Genomic DNA, 21,321 nt, shown 5'->3' with positions numbered 1-21,321 from the left:
TGACAATGAAAAATGATTATTGTTTGTAGCCAAAAAGTGCAGCGTAAGAGCAAATTGACATTTGAATTGTACATGTTACACCTACCCAACACGTGCAGACACAGGCAAACTAAGCAGACTGCCTTTGGTCTTGCTTCCTCCCTTTTCTTAATATGATGCCTTTGTCACTTTCTCTGTACCTGCCTGATCCAAAAGGAAGGGATTTAAATTATCTCTGAAAAGCTGCAGTACTGGCAGGTAAAGGTGAAGCACTCAGCCTCCAGTCATACCAAACGCCCAAACAAGATCCCTCTGCGGGACCATGAGATTCTCTGGATTTCCTTCGGCACTGAGCCCTTCCCCTCCTAACTGGAGTCCAGCAAATCCAGGGGCTGTTCAGCACCCACGAGGAATTTGGGCCCTACACCGAGCACGTAAGTAGGATTTACAGGCCTTACAGAGAGATAAATGTCGTACTCCATTTTTAAGAGCCTACTGGATTTGGCTGGTTGAATTGGTGGGTTTTTTAATATTTCTGTATGCAACATACTAGGGTTGCATGACATCAGTATTTCATCAAACCAAACTACCTAGTGCTGAGAAGACCTTTGCTTTAGGGCTGATGTCAATCATTTTCCTGAGATAGCGAGTGATACACAAAAATCTACTGGATGTGTAATACTGTTAGTAATCACAACCATTGTGCACTCATCCTGACTCTAAGCAGCATACTACCAATGCGTTATTTACCTAGGTAATTACAGCAGCATCTATTTATTGCTCTATGACAGCCATTACAACACCCAGGGTTTAAGATTTGGGAACGGCTAGCTCAATTCCACCATACATGCAGCTGTATTTCATGCACCCCTCCATACAGACATCCCTCTTGCACTGCACATCTCTTTGCAGCATATAAGCTCTTACACAAATACACAGAACAACAGTTACCCACTGATGGACCACTATCATCTTCCCCTACTACTTTTGAGTAGGCTTAGAAAAGCCTTGTTTTTCCATCCAAACTCTGCTCTCTACCCGCTTACGATCTAATCCCAACCTTGCACAAATCGTTGAGAGACTCCCGTGACGCGACGGCGTGCCAAGCTGCAAAGCTCTGCAGGACCAGGAAAAAGGACAGGCAGAGTTTCGTGCAGGGCCAATTAAAGCTTCACCTAAACAGGGTCAACAGACAAGCCACAAAAATACTTCTCTAAAAACCCTGAGCTCAACTTCAAACTCAGCTACTCCCTTATTTTCTAGGAGTAAGTCACTTTTACATGACGAATAAAAGATTTTTCTTCAGAATTCATAAAGCAAAATTTTCTCTTGGATCAAACCCAATAATTACTATACACACTAGCTCTTGCTATACTAGATTTACCCTCCATACTTCTCCAAAATTCATTACTTCTCTGGCTAGCTGGGACTCCTTAATTCTGCATTTCTCAATCAGGTGTAAGTTAATGTCAGAGCTCTGGAGGTAGTTGCGCATTTTACAAGGCCAACAGGGGCAGAAGCTCCAGGTGGAGCCCTTGGAAAGACAGACTAATTTCTATAAAACCGCTGATCCTTAAGCTTGAGGTGGTCTTTGCTTATAAGCAAACTCTTGCAATTCCACTCAGATAAACACGACAAACAGCTGCACAAATTCTGTCTCAGTTTGAGGACAGATAAAATTGGTATGATTTCCATACCTAAATAAGCTGTGAATTTTATCCTCATGCAAAAAGCCTTATGCAAGACTTAAACTGTGAACACTCAGGGGATTAATTCATTCTCCTGGAACAAGGATCTAAAGCAGAAGAGCAGTTTTCCTGCTATTTTAAAGCCTGCAAACCGTATTTCCATTTGCACTGGCATCCCTTCTTCGGTGTGAGAGCCGAAGGTGCAGAGGACAAAAGCTGTCAGGGCTTTTACTGTATCAGAAGCTCCAGATTCAGCTTGGTTTACTCCTTCTTCCCAAGAGGCAGCTATTCTTTCTGTTCTCTTTAAAAATAATCCCCAAACTTTCAAACTCCTATGATCATGCTTCACTTGGTCTGTGTTTCAAGACCTTTAATACCACTGTTGGCAATATTATTCCCAAAAGGCACCTCTTCTTTTAGGCACTGAAATGCTTCTTTGCAGGCCTAAAGAGGTTTGTGAGATGCATCAAGGTTGTTGTACAGAACAAAACAATGCCTGGGAAAATAACATTCAAGCATGTGAGTGGTTCCCAACTGATTCCAGACACTCAGCCACCATGGAAAGAAGATCTGGAAGAGATCTTTCTCAGAAGCCTAGTGTATACTATGTAAACCAGAACTAACAAGAACGTTGGGTTAGTATCAAGGAATGGGATTTGCTTTGTAATTTTTTCCTTCAGTTGGATGCAAATTGAAGAAAGTGTGTGAGTGGGAATGGTAGGCCCGTGAAGAAAGGACTCATTTTTGTTGTTTACAGTCTCAGCCTGCAACTGGTCATTCCTGATAGTAAATCCTGGCGTGGTTACTGAATGTAAGATAGATCAACCTTGTCCTGTATGCTTTCTTGCTGCTTTATTGGGAGATTTATCTCACACCTGAAATAGTTGAGGACACTAACCACTAAATTTAACTGTCATAAAATTGACAATCAGTGTCAAAGTCACCCTTTTCCCTTAAAAAAATAGGATCTTACTAATAGTATCAACAGAGGCTCAAGATCAAATTTGGCAGGACACGGAGCAAAGAACGTAGCATCTGAAGCACAGAAGCTCCTCCAGCTTCCAACCCTGGCTTTGCACGACTGTCAGGAGGGGGCCTGGAGAATCGAGCATCATTCTGCTGTGCACTAAATACAGCTGGTTTATGTCCCATGGGTTATTACTTGTGCTGTCCTGAGACAATCGGTTGGGCACTGGGAGAAATTCTCTTTCTAGGTCATACCATGTAAGAGGTGTTGCTTCCTCTCTACTCCTCGCTGCGGTCATCTCTTAGATGACATACGTTGCTCCTGGGTGAGGAAGGCCAAAGAATTTAGACCCTTCTCCCTCTATTCCCACTCTCCTTCCCCAAGCTTGCCTGTGCGAGACACTCTGGCTTGCTTTGTATGGGATACAGGACTTGCACTGGTCCTTTGCTGAGGCACAGCTTTCACATCAGTTGAAAAGTTTCGCAGCGAAGCCATTCTCTCTCCTTTGCTTTTTAAAGCTTTTTTCCTCTTCCCAGACTCTGACTCCAGAGAGATGTAAAGATTGGTTTTGTTGCATTCGTTTTAGCGCTTTGTCTGAGGCCGTTTGCTTTCTCAACTTGTAATTTCAGTCATGCATCTCCTGTTGAGTAGGAGGGAAGCCAGGCAGCTCGCCGCCCGTGGCATGAATTGGAAGCTTCCCCGGTGTGGGGTTTGAATCCCAGACGAAGCCAAGTGGGCTGTGTCTGGAGCTCCAAATTCAAGCTTTCAGTCTCTCGAGCACTATGCTTAAAACATTACACACACTTGTGCAAAACCAGAGGTGTTCTTGCTGACAAGCAGCAAAATGAACACACTTCTAAGGACAACGCGTACTTCTTGTTGAACATTTGCTATGGGGCAAGCTTTACTGCGAATAGCTTTATAAAATCATGGGTAATATTTAGTTCCCGGGCTGTTCCTAGCTACAGCCATACAAACTGATGCTAATAAAAAGCAAACCCTTCATATCACCAGAATTACAGCAGGGTAATGGTAGGCTGAATTCAGACCCATTTCTTCTTCCATCTCACCCAGGAGATAAAACAAAGCTGTATATAAACGCGTCAAACACCAAATACAAAACTGGATATGGGGGATCTCATTTCAGCATTGTCATTCTTTATCTTCAGCACTAAGGAAGCATGACTGATATTTCTATTTTGGATATTCTATCTTGGAGATAGATATTTCTATCACTTGACTTTCACTGCACACAAATACTAGTTAGCTTCAACAGCACACTTTAAAAAAAAAAAAAATGCTTACCACAGTAATTATTTCAAGTAAAGATAAAATCACATGATGCTACGACAAGGAGCTTTACCAAACACAGTCCATTTTTCAGGCTGAAGAACACCTACATTTCCACAAATTCCTCCACCCTCTCAACCCAGAACTAGGTTTAAAAAAAAAAAAAAAAGAAAAGCTTGAACCAGCAATTGCAATGTTCAGTCTGCTTCACAGCTCTATACATTTTACAGGAAAGCACTTTCCCTAATGACAGGGTAATAAAACCTTTGAATATACCTGTCTGAAACCTCTAAAAAAACCAAAACATAATCAAGTTATCCTTGTTTTGTCTTTTTTTGTTAAAAAAATGGAACAGAAAAGCTATGAGCTTAAACATTTGCTCACAACCATATCAGCAGTAACTACAGATAACAAGGAATCTCTGAGGCTTTGTGCTATATTCAGAATACCAAGTTCATTTTTGTTGTTGAAACCAAGCCAAATCCTTTGACCTACTTCTCAGCTTGACAGATTTAAACTTATCCTGTTTTTTTTTGCTGTGTGTTAACCCTCATGAATGTAATTTTACCTGGCTACTTCCTTGCAGATACAGAACAAGAGGTTCAGTCTTGGGGATGGTCACCCACATTTTGTACCAAGTCTTCCCTTTTTCAAGGAACTGGAGGTAGCTGCTGAAGAGGCTGTTTTCAGCTGCTAAGATGCTTTGCTTCTGGATGAAGGAAAAAAAAAAAAAGAAGAAAAAAAGAGCTGTTTCCATCGATGCTTACGTGGGCAAAGTATAAAATATACTTAATTTAAGTTCTCCAGAGTCAGATAATACTGTAGGGCAAACACTGGATAGCCCACAACTGAACAAAAGTTTAATCATTATTATATACCATCAAGAAATAGCACAATCCCATGTAATAGAGGGAGATGCTGAACTACTGTTCCCAGCAGACATGAAATTAAATTCCACCTCTACCAAGTAAATTGAGAATGGCCATTAAGATGATGCAGCTAGTTTCTTGCTTAGCAAAGTAGGCTGGGAGATGATTTCAAATTAATGCAAAAGGTATATTAACAGACACTCTTGTGCATGGATGCACAGAGATGTGAGCCAAATGAGAGCGCACTAGGGCAAGAAAGGATTGAAAGAAATTTTTGTCTTCTGATAGAAAGCAAAGAAAAACAAAATTCCTGTTCACATTAGACTTTGCACAGAAGTCTCCTGGGGATTACTGGCATCTGCTAATAACGTTTGTAAAGTGGCAATCTCCTCAGCTGCTATTAAGCTTGTTAAGAAAGTTTCATGTAAATAGGAGGGAAAGAAAAAGACCGGCTCTGATCTTTCTTTTTTATACACCTACTTTCTTGCATTTTACCTGATCCTTTGAAGATTTAGCAGAAGGCTAGAAGCCTGAGCATATGAAAGAAAAATGACTCTTTTCCTTGAGTTTTTACAGCTTTCTGCTGTAATCTGCTTTCTAAAGTAAAGCCATAGGTCACATTTCACTGGTTCGCTTTTTGGCTTTGCAGATTAACAGGCTGGGTAGGTGTAGGTTTTCACTTTACTGACAAACAGCTCTGCTGAAACAGTGCTAGAAAGTTTATCATGAGATACCACAGACTATACCGATGCATACTTTAAAGGTCCAACCCAAATTATTTTATTCTATGATTCTATGATTCTATTCTATATTAAGTACTCATCATCTGTAGGCATAGCTGTCGTGTATATCTGAAGTTTTTGATGGTATCAAGCTCCGGATCCAGAATCTTCTCTGCGCTCTGCAGACGTGGTAGTTCAGGGAAGGACAACGTGCATTTGTAGCTTTACCCCACCTTGTATTTGTGAGATTCTGGATGTGTTTGGGTACAAAGCTGACAAAGCATCTGAGCAGCAGAGTTCACTCTGGGACACCGTGCTGCTGTAATTTTACCTGGGTAGGTATATTTAGTAGCCTGGAAAGAAATATGACATGCTGGGAAGCAGAGCAGGGCAGGGTCTAAGAAGACTATTTGAGGAAGCATTTATTACAGGAGCTCTGGATATGCACTGGCAGGTTTACGTTTCTTGCTCAGAGTCTAGCTCTTTTCCACGTAGTTTGGTTCTGATGAGGGGTATTAATAAGGCTGAAAGGCAGTCTGATGGCTCTGAGGGGCGGCTTCCAGAAAGACCTTTTTCAAGGTAGGATGTTTTTCGGTATAGGCTGCAACTGTTCCCCAGTTTTCCACGTAGCGCTGAAAGCAGGATGGTGAAGGTCAGCGTATCAGGGGGAAGGATGATTTGCAATGAAGTTAAGTTCTCAGTGTGTCAGTGGCTCTTTCAAGAATCTGATGTCCCTGTGGGTCCGCTTTCAATTGAGATGAATGTCCTCTTTTACACACGCAGTGACTTCTGGCTGTATTTCACAGGTAAAATAAATAAAAAACTGTTCTTCAAGGTGGCCCGTGAAAAGCGTGGCACGTAATGGTACTCACAGCTCTGCCCGTGGTCTAAAAAAAGCATTGGTAAGAGAAGGTTCAGTTGTTGTGGGTGAGGATAAAACAAATCAGTTTGCCAATACGTTTCTTGTTCTTGTAAAAAATAAGGGTAGGATGTGCCGCTATCATGGTATAAAGCTTGGTGACATCTGTGGCAACAGTGAAGCAGTAGTTTACGCAGTATAATTTGTGGAAGTCACGTCTTGGAGAAAAGAGTCTGCATGATAGCAGGTTTGAGAAAGTTTCAGTGAATCCTGATAGTCTTTCAGAAGGATGCCATGCTTTTGCATGATCAACTAAGAAAAAACTCGTTTCAATGATATTTTGACAGGATGTGAAATAAGGAGTGCAAAAGTATCTTTTATATGGAGTTAGAAGTGAAAAAACGAATCTTATTTTGCCAAGTTTTGCCAATAGTTATTGTGCACAACTCAAGATTGGAAACGCACCATAATAAAAAGAAGCCAGAAGTTTTTCCTCTTTTTTTCGTTACTTTGAAAGCTGAAGTTTAGCTGCAAAACCTGTGTGCATCTCTGTATGATCAGCACCCTACGATGAACACTTGCCATTTACAAACAGCATTCAGGCTGCGTGCACATTCAATACAAGTTATAGGCCAGACAGTCAAATATCATGGTGGGGGAGAAAAGATAACCAAACAGTTTTATTTGTTTTAAATAAATACATTAAAAAAAAAAAAAAAAAGAGAGAGAGAGACTCACAAGGGCGGCTAGCACACCAAAATTTTCTTAGCTAAATACTGTACCTCTGCAGCTAGTCTTTTCCTTTGTTCTCCGACTGCTTCCACTCCAGGGATGCATGGGCTTGCTGGTAACTGCAGAAAACACTCTTTACACACTCGATTATGGCGGCTATTATCTGCAAGTGGTTTAAACTCGGAGCATTTTGCACAGATCACCTGTATCAGAAAGAAGGTGCTTTATTAACCATCATTAAAACATAACCCTTCTCCAAAGAAAGTGACTTGCAGAACAGTTGTTATTAAAGTCCGGAAAACTAATGTAAGCATAAGATAGAGCGACCAATATAATATTTATTTACCTCCATTAATAATTAACATTTTTGTGATCCCATGCTGTGTACCAATATACCTAATTAAAGAAAACATACTTCTTGGGAAATGCTTTATGATTAACATCATGCAAGTTTGCCTTTCTCTTCTTATAAGCCTTTATGGGTCAAAAAAGGCTTAGGTTGACAAAGTAATTAGTGCTTTTTAATGCCGGTCATAAAATGGTCTAGGAAAGACTGATTTTCAGAGTAAAGGTGGCTGACGCTTCCTCTTCAATTAGGCAGTTCAGCCTGATAAAACCGAGGAATCAAAAAATCACTGACCATTTTAAGAACATAGTCCAATATATTATCCATTAAAAACTATTCGTCTGATGCCAAATTAAAAACTTTCGATTCCTTTCCTCAGCTGCCAAGAGCACACGATGACACATCAGTCCCACGAAACCAGTGCTTGCGAAGAGCGATGGATCTTCAGCTCTGGAACCTGTTTTCACGCTTAAAATCTGACTCTACCACTTGCTGTTGCACAGCTGCTCCAGGGAGAGAAACTGTCCCCCGGGGTGCAAGGCAGGGACAGTCAGCCGGATTCAACATCCATTCTGAACTGACTGTACAATAAAACACACAAACGCTCTTCAGGTACAAGTATATGTTATTATATGCTTCACTGCAAGATGTTAATTACTATATGAAGGTAACTGCCTTAATTCAGCAAGTGTTAAGTGAAGCACCATTCTGCCAAGTTACATAAACAAAAGCAAGCTAGCATTTTTAGAAGCATGATAGTCTTTCCTTGAGATGAATTGACTTCTTTAATTTGAATGCTATTGCCACATCACAAAACATCACACAACCAACAACTGTTTAACAATATATTATTAATAATGAAATTCTTGTTATCTCTCTGACCATGGGGAAAGCTCTTACTTCATTTCTTTAATAATACTGAGCTTTGCAATAGAACATTTTAAACCTCCGGAAATGTACTTAATGATTTTAGTAATTATTAATAAAAACAAACCCAGAAGGTTGAAAATCCCAACTCTGGTGCAGAAGTCTCCGTAATTTTATTTCAATTGCTGAGACTGAGGTTTCTTCAAACATCTTAACTATACATTTAGGTCTCTCTTCAGCTGAAAATTTATCTCCACTTCAAATGAATGATGGTATTTAAATAACATTATTCTGTACTAGTTACATTAGGAACACTGAACCGTGAAACTCAAGTCACAGAAGGCAGGTTTCAACTCATATTACAGAAATCACTCTCATCTTGGCCGTGGTTGTGATTTTCAGAAAAAACCCTGAGAATTAAGCTGTCAGTGAATGGCACTGGGGAAGGGTGGCTAAGGGCCTTCAGGAACCTGGCCTTGAATCTTGAGGACTGATTTTTTTGGACTTTTCAAGCAGGAGGGAACCACTTTGGCGCAAGCAATTCTTGACAACTCTGCTTTAGGGAAAGAAGAACCCATCCATCTTTAACATTGTATGTTCAGCTGTTCATCCTAGAAAGAGCTCCTGTGTGAAGGAAGGCTGTCAGAAGGCCATTCTGTTTCTGCAAACAAAATATAGGGGACAACCCCCTCCCCAGATACATGCACATCCCCAGAGAAGGCACCACCTTTCTTTTTATCCACTGAGGTGCTGTATTTGCCTTTAAAACATCACAGACTAGGCCCCTTGCACCAGAGTTTTGCTCTTTTTTCCCCCTGATTCCCAGGGGGTAAAGCAAGTGGAAAAATCTGCTCTGTCAATGACCTGCCATGAACCAGCACATCTTTTAGTTCCTGCACTGAAAAAATAAACTCTCTTCAACAGTCTCTGCAGAAGAAGCTAAAAAGCTCAGTGCATTCTGATACTTACTGCCCCACACTGCTTACAGTGGTGCCGCCTTTTAGTGATGGAGTTAAAGCTTTCGCTGCAGCTCTTGCAAGCCTGTTTCTCCTTGTCTCGCTTGGATTTAGAAGATTTCCTACAGGAATCACTCTGAAATGAAAAGTACAATTATGTGATTTTGTTTTTAAAAAAAAAAAGATTGCAAAACAATTCATAGAGTTCTCCTACTGACAAAGATCGTCTTTGGGTTTCACACCATTTTAGAAAAGAATTCAAGCCAACTCTGCTAATGGCCTACGGTTGGATGGCTGGCTCAGCCAACGGGTGTTTCTGGTGTGGTGTTACGTGATCTCAGATTGCTCGAGCCAATTCTTCAAGTCCCCCTCTGCCCACTTGTGCCCTTACAGCCACTGAGTGACCTCATCTCACCGTCTGTTGGTAAGGAGGAAGAGGAACTGGCAATGTGGGCTTGTCAAGAAGAGCTTTCCTTCTGGCACTCACCTCTTCCTCCCTGCTGCAACGTGACTTGGTTAAGGCAAATGTTGTTGACTTCATGAGTGCGTTGTAAACTCTTCTGTTTGTGGGGAAGAGATGCGAAGGTTTTGGGAAAAATGGCTTGACTGAAGAAGTGAACGGTGCTGGCAGTGGATTTTTGCACCACCCAACTTCAAATGCTTAATTTAGGAGTTTCCTTATGCTCCCTCCCAGGCCATGATGAAACATAAAGCTCCTCAGGAAGACAGGGACACCTACACCAGGGACCTGCTATCAACTGCTCTTGGCAGAAGACACTTTCTATCAGCTGTCTAGATAGCCAGGCAAGTTTAGCCTCTTAAGCTAAGCACCTAAGCTGGTACATGAAGTCACTCGGTATAATTAAACCCAATTGTAAAATTTTCAGATAAACTGAAGAACATTAACATGACAACGTGCAGTTCATAAAAATACAGCTTCACACAGAACTTCAAGTAGACCCCCTGTTTTGTTTTCCTTTTTAAAGAAATAAATACTGTTCCTCCTTCCCAGTCAGGATGGCTACGTGCAAGGGAACAGCAGCTCCCCGGGGGCAAGCCTGGGGCACCCCCAGCCAGGCAGCATCCGCATGGAGATCCCAGCCTGAAGAGGTGGCTGCATCACGTTCCTCCAGTGCAGCTCTTTCGTGACAAGAGGTTTGGTAACTCTCTTCATTTTCGTTTGCTTGACACAATCATTTAACAAACTACTGGGACAAGAAACATTTCTCTAAATCAAAAGAGCAGAGTTATTTTACATTTTTTGTGAAAATCAACCAGGTGAAGATCAGGCCCATTGTATGTTACACAGGTTCTGGACTCCTTGACAAGTCCCCCTTCCCTTTAAACTGAGTGCATACTAAGTCACAACTTAAGTCCATTTGAGAGAGAACAATTGGCTGAACAAATCTCCCCTTCTTCAAAGCCTTTATTTAACACAAAGATGTGAGCATGTGGGGGTGGGAGGAAAGGCAGCGGCAATTACAATTAGCAGAGGCTGCCCATGGATCACCAGGCAGGTGTCACCAGCCCCAGGGAAATTCTGCCATTTGCCCTAAGGTCTCACCTTAGTGGTTACGACTAACCTGAAGAAATCACTAATACAGGTTTTCAGGCCAATTAAAAAAAAAAAAAATATCAAATTTTATAAGCTGACACCACTCTCCCATCTTTCAGCCTTCTTGAGTCTCCGCCCTGCCATTCCCTGGTTACCGAGGAAAGCACACTGTCTTTCAGCAGAGCTATTGAAACCACCCTGCCTTGTAATGGCATTACACAACAAAACCACAACTAATTACTTCTAATTGGATTGGATCTTTTCATTTTTATTATCTTTTCTATAGCTGCAATAGCAATGTTTCAAACTTGTATACAAGTACACAGGGTATTTTGCAGTTCAGCTTGGCGAAGCACAGTCATACGTATTTGTTCATTCAGGAAAATCACTATATCCCCATATACATACATATTAATTGCTCAGCGAAACAGCATGCCTGCAAATCCAAGTCCTCCCCCACACACAAGCGGAGTGCAGTATTTAACTTTTCTTGTGAAGAACCAGATGTAACCAGTATGACATTGAATTACAGCAACCGAACAATGCCTCGGATGAATCATTGGCAAAAACGTTCCTTTCAGACTCTGTTAGACCCCTTCAAGTAAGGCGTATAATTAAGGCGATTCGAAAAGCTTTTACTGATCAGCAGCAAACTACAGAGTAACTCTTTTATTTGTATCACATATGTTGGCTAAAGTCAGCCATTTCTCACTCTGATTTTGATGCTAATGCTATTTAATTTTTTAGAAGACTGATTTTCCTTCCACTGGCTAGGGATGGATTCCCTTTAAGTTGTTAGATCAGAGCATTTCCTCACTGGTCAACCTTATTTTTTCAATTGCATATAGCATAACAAGCCTTTTGATTCTTATGTTAACAACAATTTCACTAGTGTTACTGGAATGGCAAGAGCATAAATGAAGGCACCATTTAGCCTTGTGAGCTGTGACTGGAAGATAATCTTGACGAATGCTAAACAAAACCAGTTTTTGACTTTCAGTTGAACCTACACGTGCCTGCATAGGAAAAATGCTGAAGTTCCTCTAACATGAATTGAATGGACTGCTTCATGTGGAAATTGGTTAATTTGATTTGTACTTCAATAGGAATATACATCATCACCCACATGCATGTTTCTATAACACAGATAAGACTCAAGTTGAATACTTCCTCTAACGGATCTCGTATTTGACTTCCTCCTCAATGTGAAACAGTCTGGACAGTGTTCACTTCCAGAAATACATGACCCATATACTGGGCAAGATTTGTTATGACAGTTACGCATGAGCTTTTATTTTAGACCATTATATTTATTTTAGACCATTAAATTTTAAGTTGCGCTGTAGCATACAACAAGCATTTAATACTAACTTCACTAATCAAAAAGGGTCCTCTATAAAGAGGTCTTTAAGTGTTTGACGAATACCAGCAATGTTTCATAATATTTCTCAGCATTATGAGAATACAGTGAGAACACAAGAGTTTGAAACATTGCTGTTGCAGCTTTAGAAAAGATAATAAAAATGAAAATGTATTTTCTTTACGACTTGGCAAATTCCAATGAGCAATTATAGGAGAAAGACTTATTCAATATTATGTTATTTAACTGCTGACATTGGGAAAAAATTAAGAAGCCCTTTGCTTTCCATCCCTGTGAAAACCACGAGACTGTGCGGCACAGGCAGTCCCCCCAGCCCACCCAGAGATGGCTCAGGAAGTTGACCTTGCCACGTACTCTTAACTATACACCATCTGAACAGAGAGGTTTTTGTAGAAAACAAGGACATGCATTGTAATTCACAAACCTTGTTCATCAAAGATAAATTTAACAGTCACTTTGCAACTGTGTCCTTTATTACACAAGCTACGTTATTCACTGTTGATGTATGTTAAGAGGGAAGCCAATACAAAGCTGCCCTAGCTTCAACTGGAATATCTTGATACTAATGCACTTGAATAATTATCATATTTCTCATCTTTCTTGGTGTACCCAGCTCTGTTTTGAAGCTGGTGAGTCTGACAGGAAAAAACGCTTGCACCAAATCTGTTCAGAGCCAGGATCTACAATAACTTCTTTCAGACTGGGCTGTTTTGACCACTAATTTGCTTTTACTCTACAGCTGCATTTAACTCTCTAAATCTTGACAGTTTCCTCCGACTTTAAAATTTTGGTGGAAAAAGAGCGTATACCCCAGCGAGAGGTACAACTCATGCCTAGAACTAAGTGACTGCAAGGTGAAGGCCTGTGGCTGGACTGCTTAGGAAAGCAGACATCACATCATTAGCGAACCACTGGAGCCTCCATTTGCTTCTGAAAAGCAGGGAAGAAACACCAAAGAGCTGGTAGGAACAGCAAGAAAACCAATGGGCTCAGGAGACTGTTGTTCTGTTATTTATTACTTGCTATATATTTCACTCTGTCTGGCCCAGTAGGTAGAAATTAAGCCTCAATGCTGTACATGTAATATACACACAGCCTGACGAGACTCTTATATGGGCAGACGCATGAGCAACGAAGGGGTTTCAAATCTTTTTCTTCTCGTTATGCTTATACAGCTGCGTATTTTTCCATTTACAAATTATATATCTGGAGACACCCGCAGTGGGGCAGAACATCAGCAGGTGCTTCTGGAAATGCTGAATCTATGTGAGAAATTAATTTAAATTATATAGTACATTTTGTACTTTGTAATGCAGCAAAACTGTTTAGTTTGTTTCTCTGTATGCCAACGTCATACACGCGAGGTTACATGCAAGACCATCTTCCACTGGCTTGTACTTTCCTCGTGCACGCAGATGGCTGAGCATCAACTGTGCTAGCAGTGCAGTGCAGCACACAGTTACCACAATGCTGTACAGCAAGCAGATTATACTTCCTACAGTAGGTTTTCGCTGTCTGGTTATGCTAATGTGCAACACTGAAGAAAACCCCGGCAGACTCTTCAGGAGACTCAGCAGAACCGCCAGAAGGAGATCTTAGTTTGCTGACCACCACTACCACCAAGTGGTTTGCATGTGGAAGCTGTTAAGCACAGACTGTACTTGCTCATGCACTCACTGAGATGTTTCTAAAGGGATGTCATCATTAAAAATTAGTATTTTCTAAAGCTGCAACTAACATCTGAATTCATTGCTCACGCTGATGTTATCCATTTGCTACAATACAGCAGAACGAGATCCCAGAATCAGTAATACACAATTTTGGATATTTTTAGCTTTGTGTTTTTGATCAACTCCATTTTTATTTCTATCTCAGGAATTAATTTTTTCTTTAAATACACAACTTAGGGAAAATTACTTAATGTGTCAAGATATACTATGCAAATCACTGACACAACTAGTTATAATCAACTAAAAAGATCTAATTTTTTTAAATTTTATTACAACTAAAATTTACATTTCCCTAAGAAATTTAAGGCCAACAGAGATTTTTTTTGTGTTTGTTTTTAAATACTATATAAAGCATCTTTTCATTAAGTAGCTAGCTCACTATAGCATCTGTAACTCAAGGAACAGGGGCACTAATCGCAAAATTGACTACAAATAAATAAAAAATTGCTTAGGGAAAATATGAACTGTGAACAAACAATAAACAGCAAGGAGTACACTAATGACAAACACTTATTTTTAATAAGCTCTTGTTTGTATAGGTCAGGTTGCTGGCTTATTTAACAGCTTTTCATTGATACTCTAAACTCTACCAAGTAGGTTACAAGCTTCGCCAGAGGTCTGGAAGAGCCTGCTAAGTGGCTCCTTTGTTATTAAAAAGGTCATGCTAATACATAATATCCTATAGTATGTCTCAGCAGACAGGAGTTTTTTTTGGTTGTTGTTGTTTCTTCTTGTTGGGGCTTTTTTCAGTAAACTCAGCTGACCCTAAGGCATTTCCTGAAAACCTGTTATTCTCAGAAGACATTTTAGAAGGGAGAGATAAGAATGCTAAAAAATAGACCTTATTAAGGACTCAAAACCTCTGGTTTGACTCAGCAGCCGTCACAGACGTTGTACAGAGCAAAATGAAAAGTATCTTTAAAAGTATATTTTGCTTTTGCAGCAGCCAATCACTTACAGGCTAGAGATGTATGAAAGTACTATCATCTCCTCCTCTGTATTGGCAGAAACATGAAAAGCACACTATGAAAGAAGTGTTAATCAAAATTTCGTTCTGGAGATGAAATCCTGAGTTACACAATATGACAGTATTAACCAGCCAGGTTTCCTTGTCTCTCTTTGCCCTCCTCCCCTCAAGCATTCAGTGGAGCTCCCTATTAGAATTTAAAAACAAACAAAAAACCCCACAAAAAAATCCCCCAATGCTACAATTGTAACAGTCAACTTCCCTCCAGCTAGGTTCCCCATAACTAGGTTCACACACGTGTGCAGCATGTATCTGGAACAGGAGGATTTAAATTCGCTGATGGTGCAAACTCTGCAAGTAGCTGTGGGTGTAACTTAGCCAAGAAGTTAAGGATAGCACAGCTGCAGCAACAGACAGCAGAATATAAACCAATATCCTGAAGTATCTCGGATTTTTTTTCCTGCTACAAAAGAAATATAACACCCCCCCCTTGCTCTACTGAAAGTATTAGCTTCAGATTACTTACCCCTCCAAATGCACCACCACCATCTGCTCCTGGCATCGATTCCACCGAGCTGGTGCTTGCTATCTGAGGGCAACAGAATGACACAGAACAATTTCAACATGGACATTCTTTCTAAAATATATTAAACATTGAAAAGGAAAACATAGCACCATTTGCTTTTAGCCCCTCAACCATTTGCTTGTGACTACACTTTAATTGCACATGTACTCAGCCACCCTCAAATACTGGGTTGACTATGAAGTGGGTGATTCTACCGATGGCACTGCATTGCCAAGCCTGCTTTTCGCTGCAGCGTGTGCCTATCCCCCATAAGCACTGCAGAAAGCAAACGGGCAGCTTTTGAATTACACCACTCCATTTGAGCCCTGCAAGCCAAACGAGCAAGTGCTTTGTGCAGTCAGTGGATTCTGAGGAGGAAGAATATTTACTCCATTCAAATAGTACTCAGTTAAGTTTTTCTTAATCGTAATACATCTCTTAATCTCTTAACAAATGCAAACTAGCATCTATATGTATTCAATACATATAGAGGGCAAATAACAAGTGTATGTACACCAAAATCATAGGCTACATCCTAAAAGGAAAACCATCTCATCTGTCATTAATTTACAGGGAGTTTGCAAGTTTACAGGGGGTTCTCAAAATATTAGACTCCTTATGATAAATTCTCCCGTTATTCCCATAGATCATTCTTCCTTTGCCAATTAGACAACATCTCATATTTCGAGGTTACCCAAATCTTCAGTGCATTTTTGCACTCTAGCTTCATTCCATTTGAAAGCAAAAAGGTTTAATCTCTGTTATTAGAAACAACCTGAACTGTAGCTTTGAGTAAGCAGCCAAATTGAAGAGCTATTCATTCTGATACCTAGTTGTATCTATTTATAGACTAATGCAATCAATCAACTCTTGAGAACAAGCAAACGAGCAAATGCATCCCCTGGGGCTAGGGCTGTGCCACCCCCGGAGCACTTCCTCAGGGAACGCAACTTAATTAAAGGGAAGCATCATGTACTCAACTCTAGCCAACTATTTCTGCCTCCGCAAAAACCCAGCAACCCTAGGGTCTTCACACCATCTATTCCCCAGTCCTGTGGAAAGGGGTTTCTTTCCACCGGAATCCTAATCAACCCAGGTATTTAGATCCCTCTGCCTAGTAAAAGGACATCTGTGTGCCGTGACACGGGACTCGGGAAAGGAAACGAAAAATGTGGAGAGAAAATGGGGTCTGAAGGAGAGATCGAGAAATCCCCCAGCAAGTTTAGGGAAAAGAGTAAATTTCTCTAGTTGCCTGTTCAGATCCCCATGCCCTTTTAAAATTTATTTGGAATAATGTGCTAAAAATCAAATACCCTCTACTCTTAACCTGGAAAAGAATTCAAAAGGGCTTCTCTCCCCCTTACATTACCATTACCACTCAAAGTCTGTAGGATTTGGTATGGAGGAAGACAGTTATTCACGTTAGTCAGAACTACCCCAGAGCTAGGGGGAGGAACAGAAACGGGGGTGGGAAATAATGATGATTTAACAGGATCTAAAAATCATGATTTAACTAACAGAAGCACTCCCAATTCTCAAGTCTTAGGGATGCCACTTCCACAGAGCTCAGCTCTCCGCGGCACTTCTCCTTGCCAGCCTTCTAGTAATGCACAACCTGGGTCCTTCCCCCACACCACGAGCCTCCAACTCTTCTGAGATCAAGCAGCGGTAAAAGAGGTCCTTTTCCTTGGGAACATTTTTAGATGGCTTTAAAAGAACCCTTCACATAGCCTTGAAATGCTGCAGATGAAAATGGAAAACAGGGAAATGAGTGTACTCTTTCTGAAGGAACTAAGCCACGAAGGGACGCCAAAGCTTTCTGAAAAGACTTCTTTAAAAGACCACTGCTACAGTCAACCCTGCAGGGGACTGACTGGCAATGACTCTGAATATTCACCTCCTGACAGACTGGAGTTTATTAATTGCTGCAGGTTATTGCACAGGCATAATCTTAAGAAATCAGGTCAAATGTCAGATCTCTGCACCTCCAAGAAACCGCAAGTCTTCTGTAGGCAAATCACAGGCTGAAGATCAACCCTTAATGCTTGTATGAGCAGGGAAAACAAAAGCATGGTAAGAATTGTGTGCAAAGGCATGCGCTGGTCATGCAACTGAAATCAATCATAAGCACTGTAACATATCAAATGTATGGCCAAGGATGGGAGAAAAGCACTTTGGCTATTTTTCTTCGGGCTTATTAGAACCAGAGTCCAATTTCTAGTAACTGTTACAGATCCAGCCCGGAATCCATGAGTGCATATTTCTTGACTCATGAGTGCAAAAAAGGAAGATTATTGTCGTTTTTTCCTCTAAAGCACGCTGCCCAATATTCCATAAAGATGATGAGAGATGTATGGTGGATGCTGCCTATAGCAGCGTATTGCTACTAAGAACACTCTCAGTATTTGTCCAGTTTTCCTTACAGAACTACCTTCAGCTCTTTTTAACTGACAGCAATTTCTGCCACATTTAGCCGTGACATCAGTTTTCAAAGCTGATTATCTAGATAAGCTAATCTCCTACAAATGCAGGTTAGCATTCTGGCATAAAAGAAATTAAGGTGCATACTGCATTAATATCACAGCCAGGAGATAAACTAGACTTCTGCTTTGCTTGACTTTTATGAACCAGTAGAGTATAAACATGTGGCTACACCATTAACACAGAAGCAAAAGAAAATGGAATTTACAAAGCAAGATAATAATAATGAAGTTGAACAGACACAGCGTCTTAATTGGATAGAAAGAAGTGTGCTTATTAGTTTGCTTATTTAGCAAAAGATTTTTTTCCATCAGAGCATCCTGGTTCTGAAGGCAGCCATGAGTTAACTTAAAAATATAGGCATGAATTGATTATTTTCCAATTTTTTCCCCGAGTATTTTCAGCTGATGAATAGTTCATAATCAGTAAGCTATGCCATATTCTGAAAATGGCTCATTGCTGGCTGCTATCAGCAACAGGATCCTAGATCTGCAGAGGTTTGTGAAGATCTCTGATGTCAGTCTGATTAATGCTGGGATGAAAGGAATATCTAACATCTCTCCTGAGCCTCCTGGGAAATCAGTCAGATAAAAATCCAACATTATTGAGTCACTGAATCAGATCTGGGAAAGGAGAGGTTTCAAAAATGGTTAGGTACCAACAACAACAACAAAGTTTAGGAGGGCAGGGGAGGGGGAAGATAAAAAGATCCCCAAGTTTAATCTCTGCAGATGGACCTTCTCTGCCTGTGCTCCAAGATCTACCATGTTTGACCACCGACATCATCAACACACAGGCAGCTCTGCACGAAATTCCTACAAATTTCCCCTTCCCAAGCCCTCTCCTCTTTAGCTTGTAGCAAATGACTTTGGCTAAGGTTATCACCATCGTTTTCAAGTCGAATTACTTGAGAGATATTGTTATCACCCTCACCTGAATACTTCCAAAATAAAATTCCTAGCAAACACAGCATAGAGTAATACATTACAGTTGCAGAGAAACAGAATAAACTTTCAAGACTATTTTGCATATTTAGTGGAAGAGTATTCTTTCTGAAATATATTTATTATATGTAAGAGTATTTTTAAGATCCTTTTAAAATGCATCAATTTCCTTTCAACTCTTTAAAACTTTTGAAATAATAATAAAATAAGGAAAAAAAAATAATCCCAAAATGCATCTCTGAGAAGATGGGGAAAGGTAATGAACAAAACCTCCCAGGCACACAAACATCATTCCAGACAGCCAACCACTCATAACATTGAAGAATTACACCTGTTATGCTAAATGAGCCACTAGTCTGGAAACCATGACTGATAGGTCTCTTGCACTGAATTACCCTGGGTAATTTATTCCATACTTGCATGGTTGAATAACTATGACTGATATGCATTTGAGAGCCAGAGAAGTGGAGCTGACTGTACCGTAATGTAATATAAAAAATCAAGAACAAGACTACACTATTTTAAAGTTAGCTGTGTGAGTCTAGTTTAACTGTTGGTAAAACTGTTATAGCAAAGAAGGAGAATTAAGCACTCATACTTACTGAGGAATCAGGAAGATGCTCCTCCTCTTGAGAAAAAGAGCTATTGAAAGCTCTAAATGTCTCACTGTTCTGTTTGTGCTTTTCAATTGTTGCTTGAATGACCTGAGACAAAAATTCCAGCAAAGATGAGAAGCGTCACAAAAGGAGCCCTGGAAAAATTCTCTCATAGGAAGATGGTTAGGATTATCATTTTAGTGAAAAACCCTTACACTTGCGTAAATGAAATGGAAACTTAAAAGCCTTAATAACTACCAGTGGTGTGGTTAACCCACTACTGTTTAAGTTAAAAACTAAGACTGCTATCAGACAGTGTCTCTACAAGTCAGACTGCAAGAATATACAAGGCTAATCTCTGATGCCTCAGTCTCTTCTCTCGCTGGGCTTGAGGACTGCAGGAATTGGCAACCCACTCGAAGCCCACGTGCACTGCCTGGAGACAGTGGGTCAGCAGTGGGACCCTGACTGCAGCTCCACATTTCTCCATAAGCAGCTTCGCCAGACTGGACTACCCAGCTTCCTCGCACAGCCGCATTCATTCAGAACCCCAAAAAGATAATTTTAAAACCAGAAGGTGCTGACTGCACGGTGATTTCCACCCGTATCATAATGGTTTTGTATTAACCTGAATCCATTCCCTCTTCTCCTCTTCTGTCCTGTTAAAACAAAAGAAAAGTACAAAAACCATCGTCATTCTACTTCCAATATTTTCAGTAAACTCAATTCACATCTTCACAGCTTTAAAATCCATCAAGATTTTAGCTTTGCTATCCACTGTTTTATAAACATTATTAATAATTATTGACCTCAATTATTACCAAACAAATGCCAAAAATGTTTGAATTATTAATACAGTGGAACCTACAAGCACTATTATAAACACCGTAAGCATTCAATAAAGCAAATCAACAGAGCACTTTAACACACTCTGACTTGGGACCAACACATTCTCTTGCATATGTAAGTTACGCAGCTCTCGTGCTCATCCCCTGGTTTAAAGCTATGTCATACTAGCACAGCCATATCCCCTAGATGATAAATTTCTACATAAATATTCACAAACCTCGAAAGACAGAACAAGCACCATACCTGGCTTGTAGTTCCAGCGATCTCTTTTTTCCTGTTATTGAAAATGTATGAGCCACGTTTTGCTTGCCAATTTCTTGGACCTGTAAAAATAACATGTCAGCTTCTTACTAGCCTCCATTGTCTTTCCATCATTTTTAATGACTTACAAATATATTCATTCTTTGAAATACTAAGTTGAAAGGATACAGTACAGAGGTAGAAAAAACAAAGGATTGTCTCCGTAATTACTCGCCTTGCTACAAAACTTCTGAATCTGTATCAGCAACCAGTCCCCTACAGCAGCAGGGGGAAAAGGTGGCTCCTGTGTCAGCTAGGTGACAGGGGAAGGCTTTCAATCAAAGCATGTGCAGAGTCACCATTTTCTTACCCACCTTTGGATGATTACCTCATAATAATTCCAAAAAAAAGACATCCAAAGCTGGATTTTAGAATTTTATTATATTTCTATATACATATATTGTTATATTTTTGGATTCAGAGGGGATCTGATGCTGTCGAGTGGGGAAGCATTAAAATGGGGGAAAAGAAGAGATGCAAACCTGCAGCCCTGCAATGTCCATCTTCTCTCGAACACTGAACTTCTGGCCTATCAGCCTCAGTTTTGGCACACAGTATAGCACCATGCTGTTGAACTGTAACAAGGGAAGATTTTAAGTTAAGGGATTACGTGCTGGACAGAGCCTGCATTTTGACAGTTTAGGTGTATTCTACTCTAAGATGCAGTTCTCAAGAAGA

At 40.3% G+C, this 21,321-nt stretch overlaps 1 protein-coding gene across 1 annotated transcript in view; it reads right to left on the bottom strand.

Annotated features, from left to right (window-relative positions):
- The window catches only part of FGD3 (FYVE, RhoGEF and PH domain containing 3), a 112,205-nt gene that overhangs the window by 3,231 nt on the left and 87,653 nt on the right, over positions 1-21,321 (bottom strand). Inside the window, exons 11-18 of the mRNA XM_076345888.1 lie at positions 21,126-21,218; positions 20,587-20,666; positions 20,123-20,153; positions 19,501-19,602; positions 15,435-15,497; positions 9,289-9,411; positions 7,157-7,309; positions 4,493-4,633 (exon numbers count right to left, since the gene is read on the bottom strand). Coding sequence (XP_076202003.1) covers positions 4,493-4,633; positions 7,157-7,309; positions 9,289-9,411; positions 15,435-15,497; positions 19,501-19,602; positions 20,123-20,153; positions 20,587-20,666; positions 21,126-21,218 — 786 coding nt within the window. The remainder of the gene's footprint in view (positions 1-4,492; positions 4,634-7,156; positions 7,310-9,288; positions 9,412-15,434; positions 15,498-19,500; positions 19,603-20,122; positions 20,154-20,586; positions 20,667-21,125; positions 21,219-21,321) is intronic.

This window comes from Aptenodytes patagonicus, chromosome 8, assembly GCF_965638725.1.
Source record: "Aptenodytes patagonicus chromosome 8, bAptPat1.pri.cur, whole genome shotgun sequence".
NCBI classification, from domain to species: Eukaryota; Metazoa; Chordata; class Aves; order Sphenisciformes; family Spheniscidae; genus Aptenodytes; species Aptenodytes patagonicus.
This window is presented reverse-complemented; position numbering and strand designations above follow the sequence as displayed.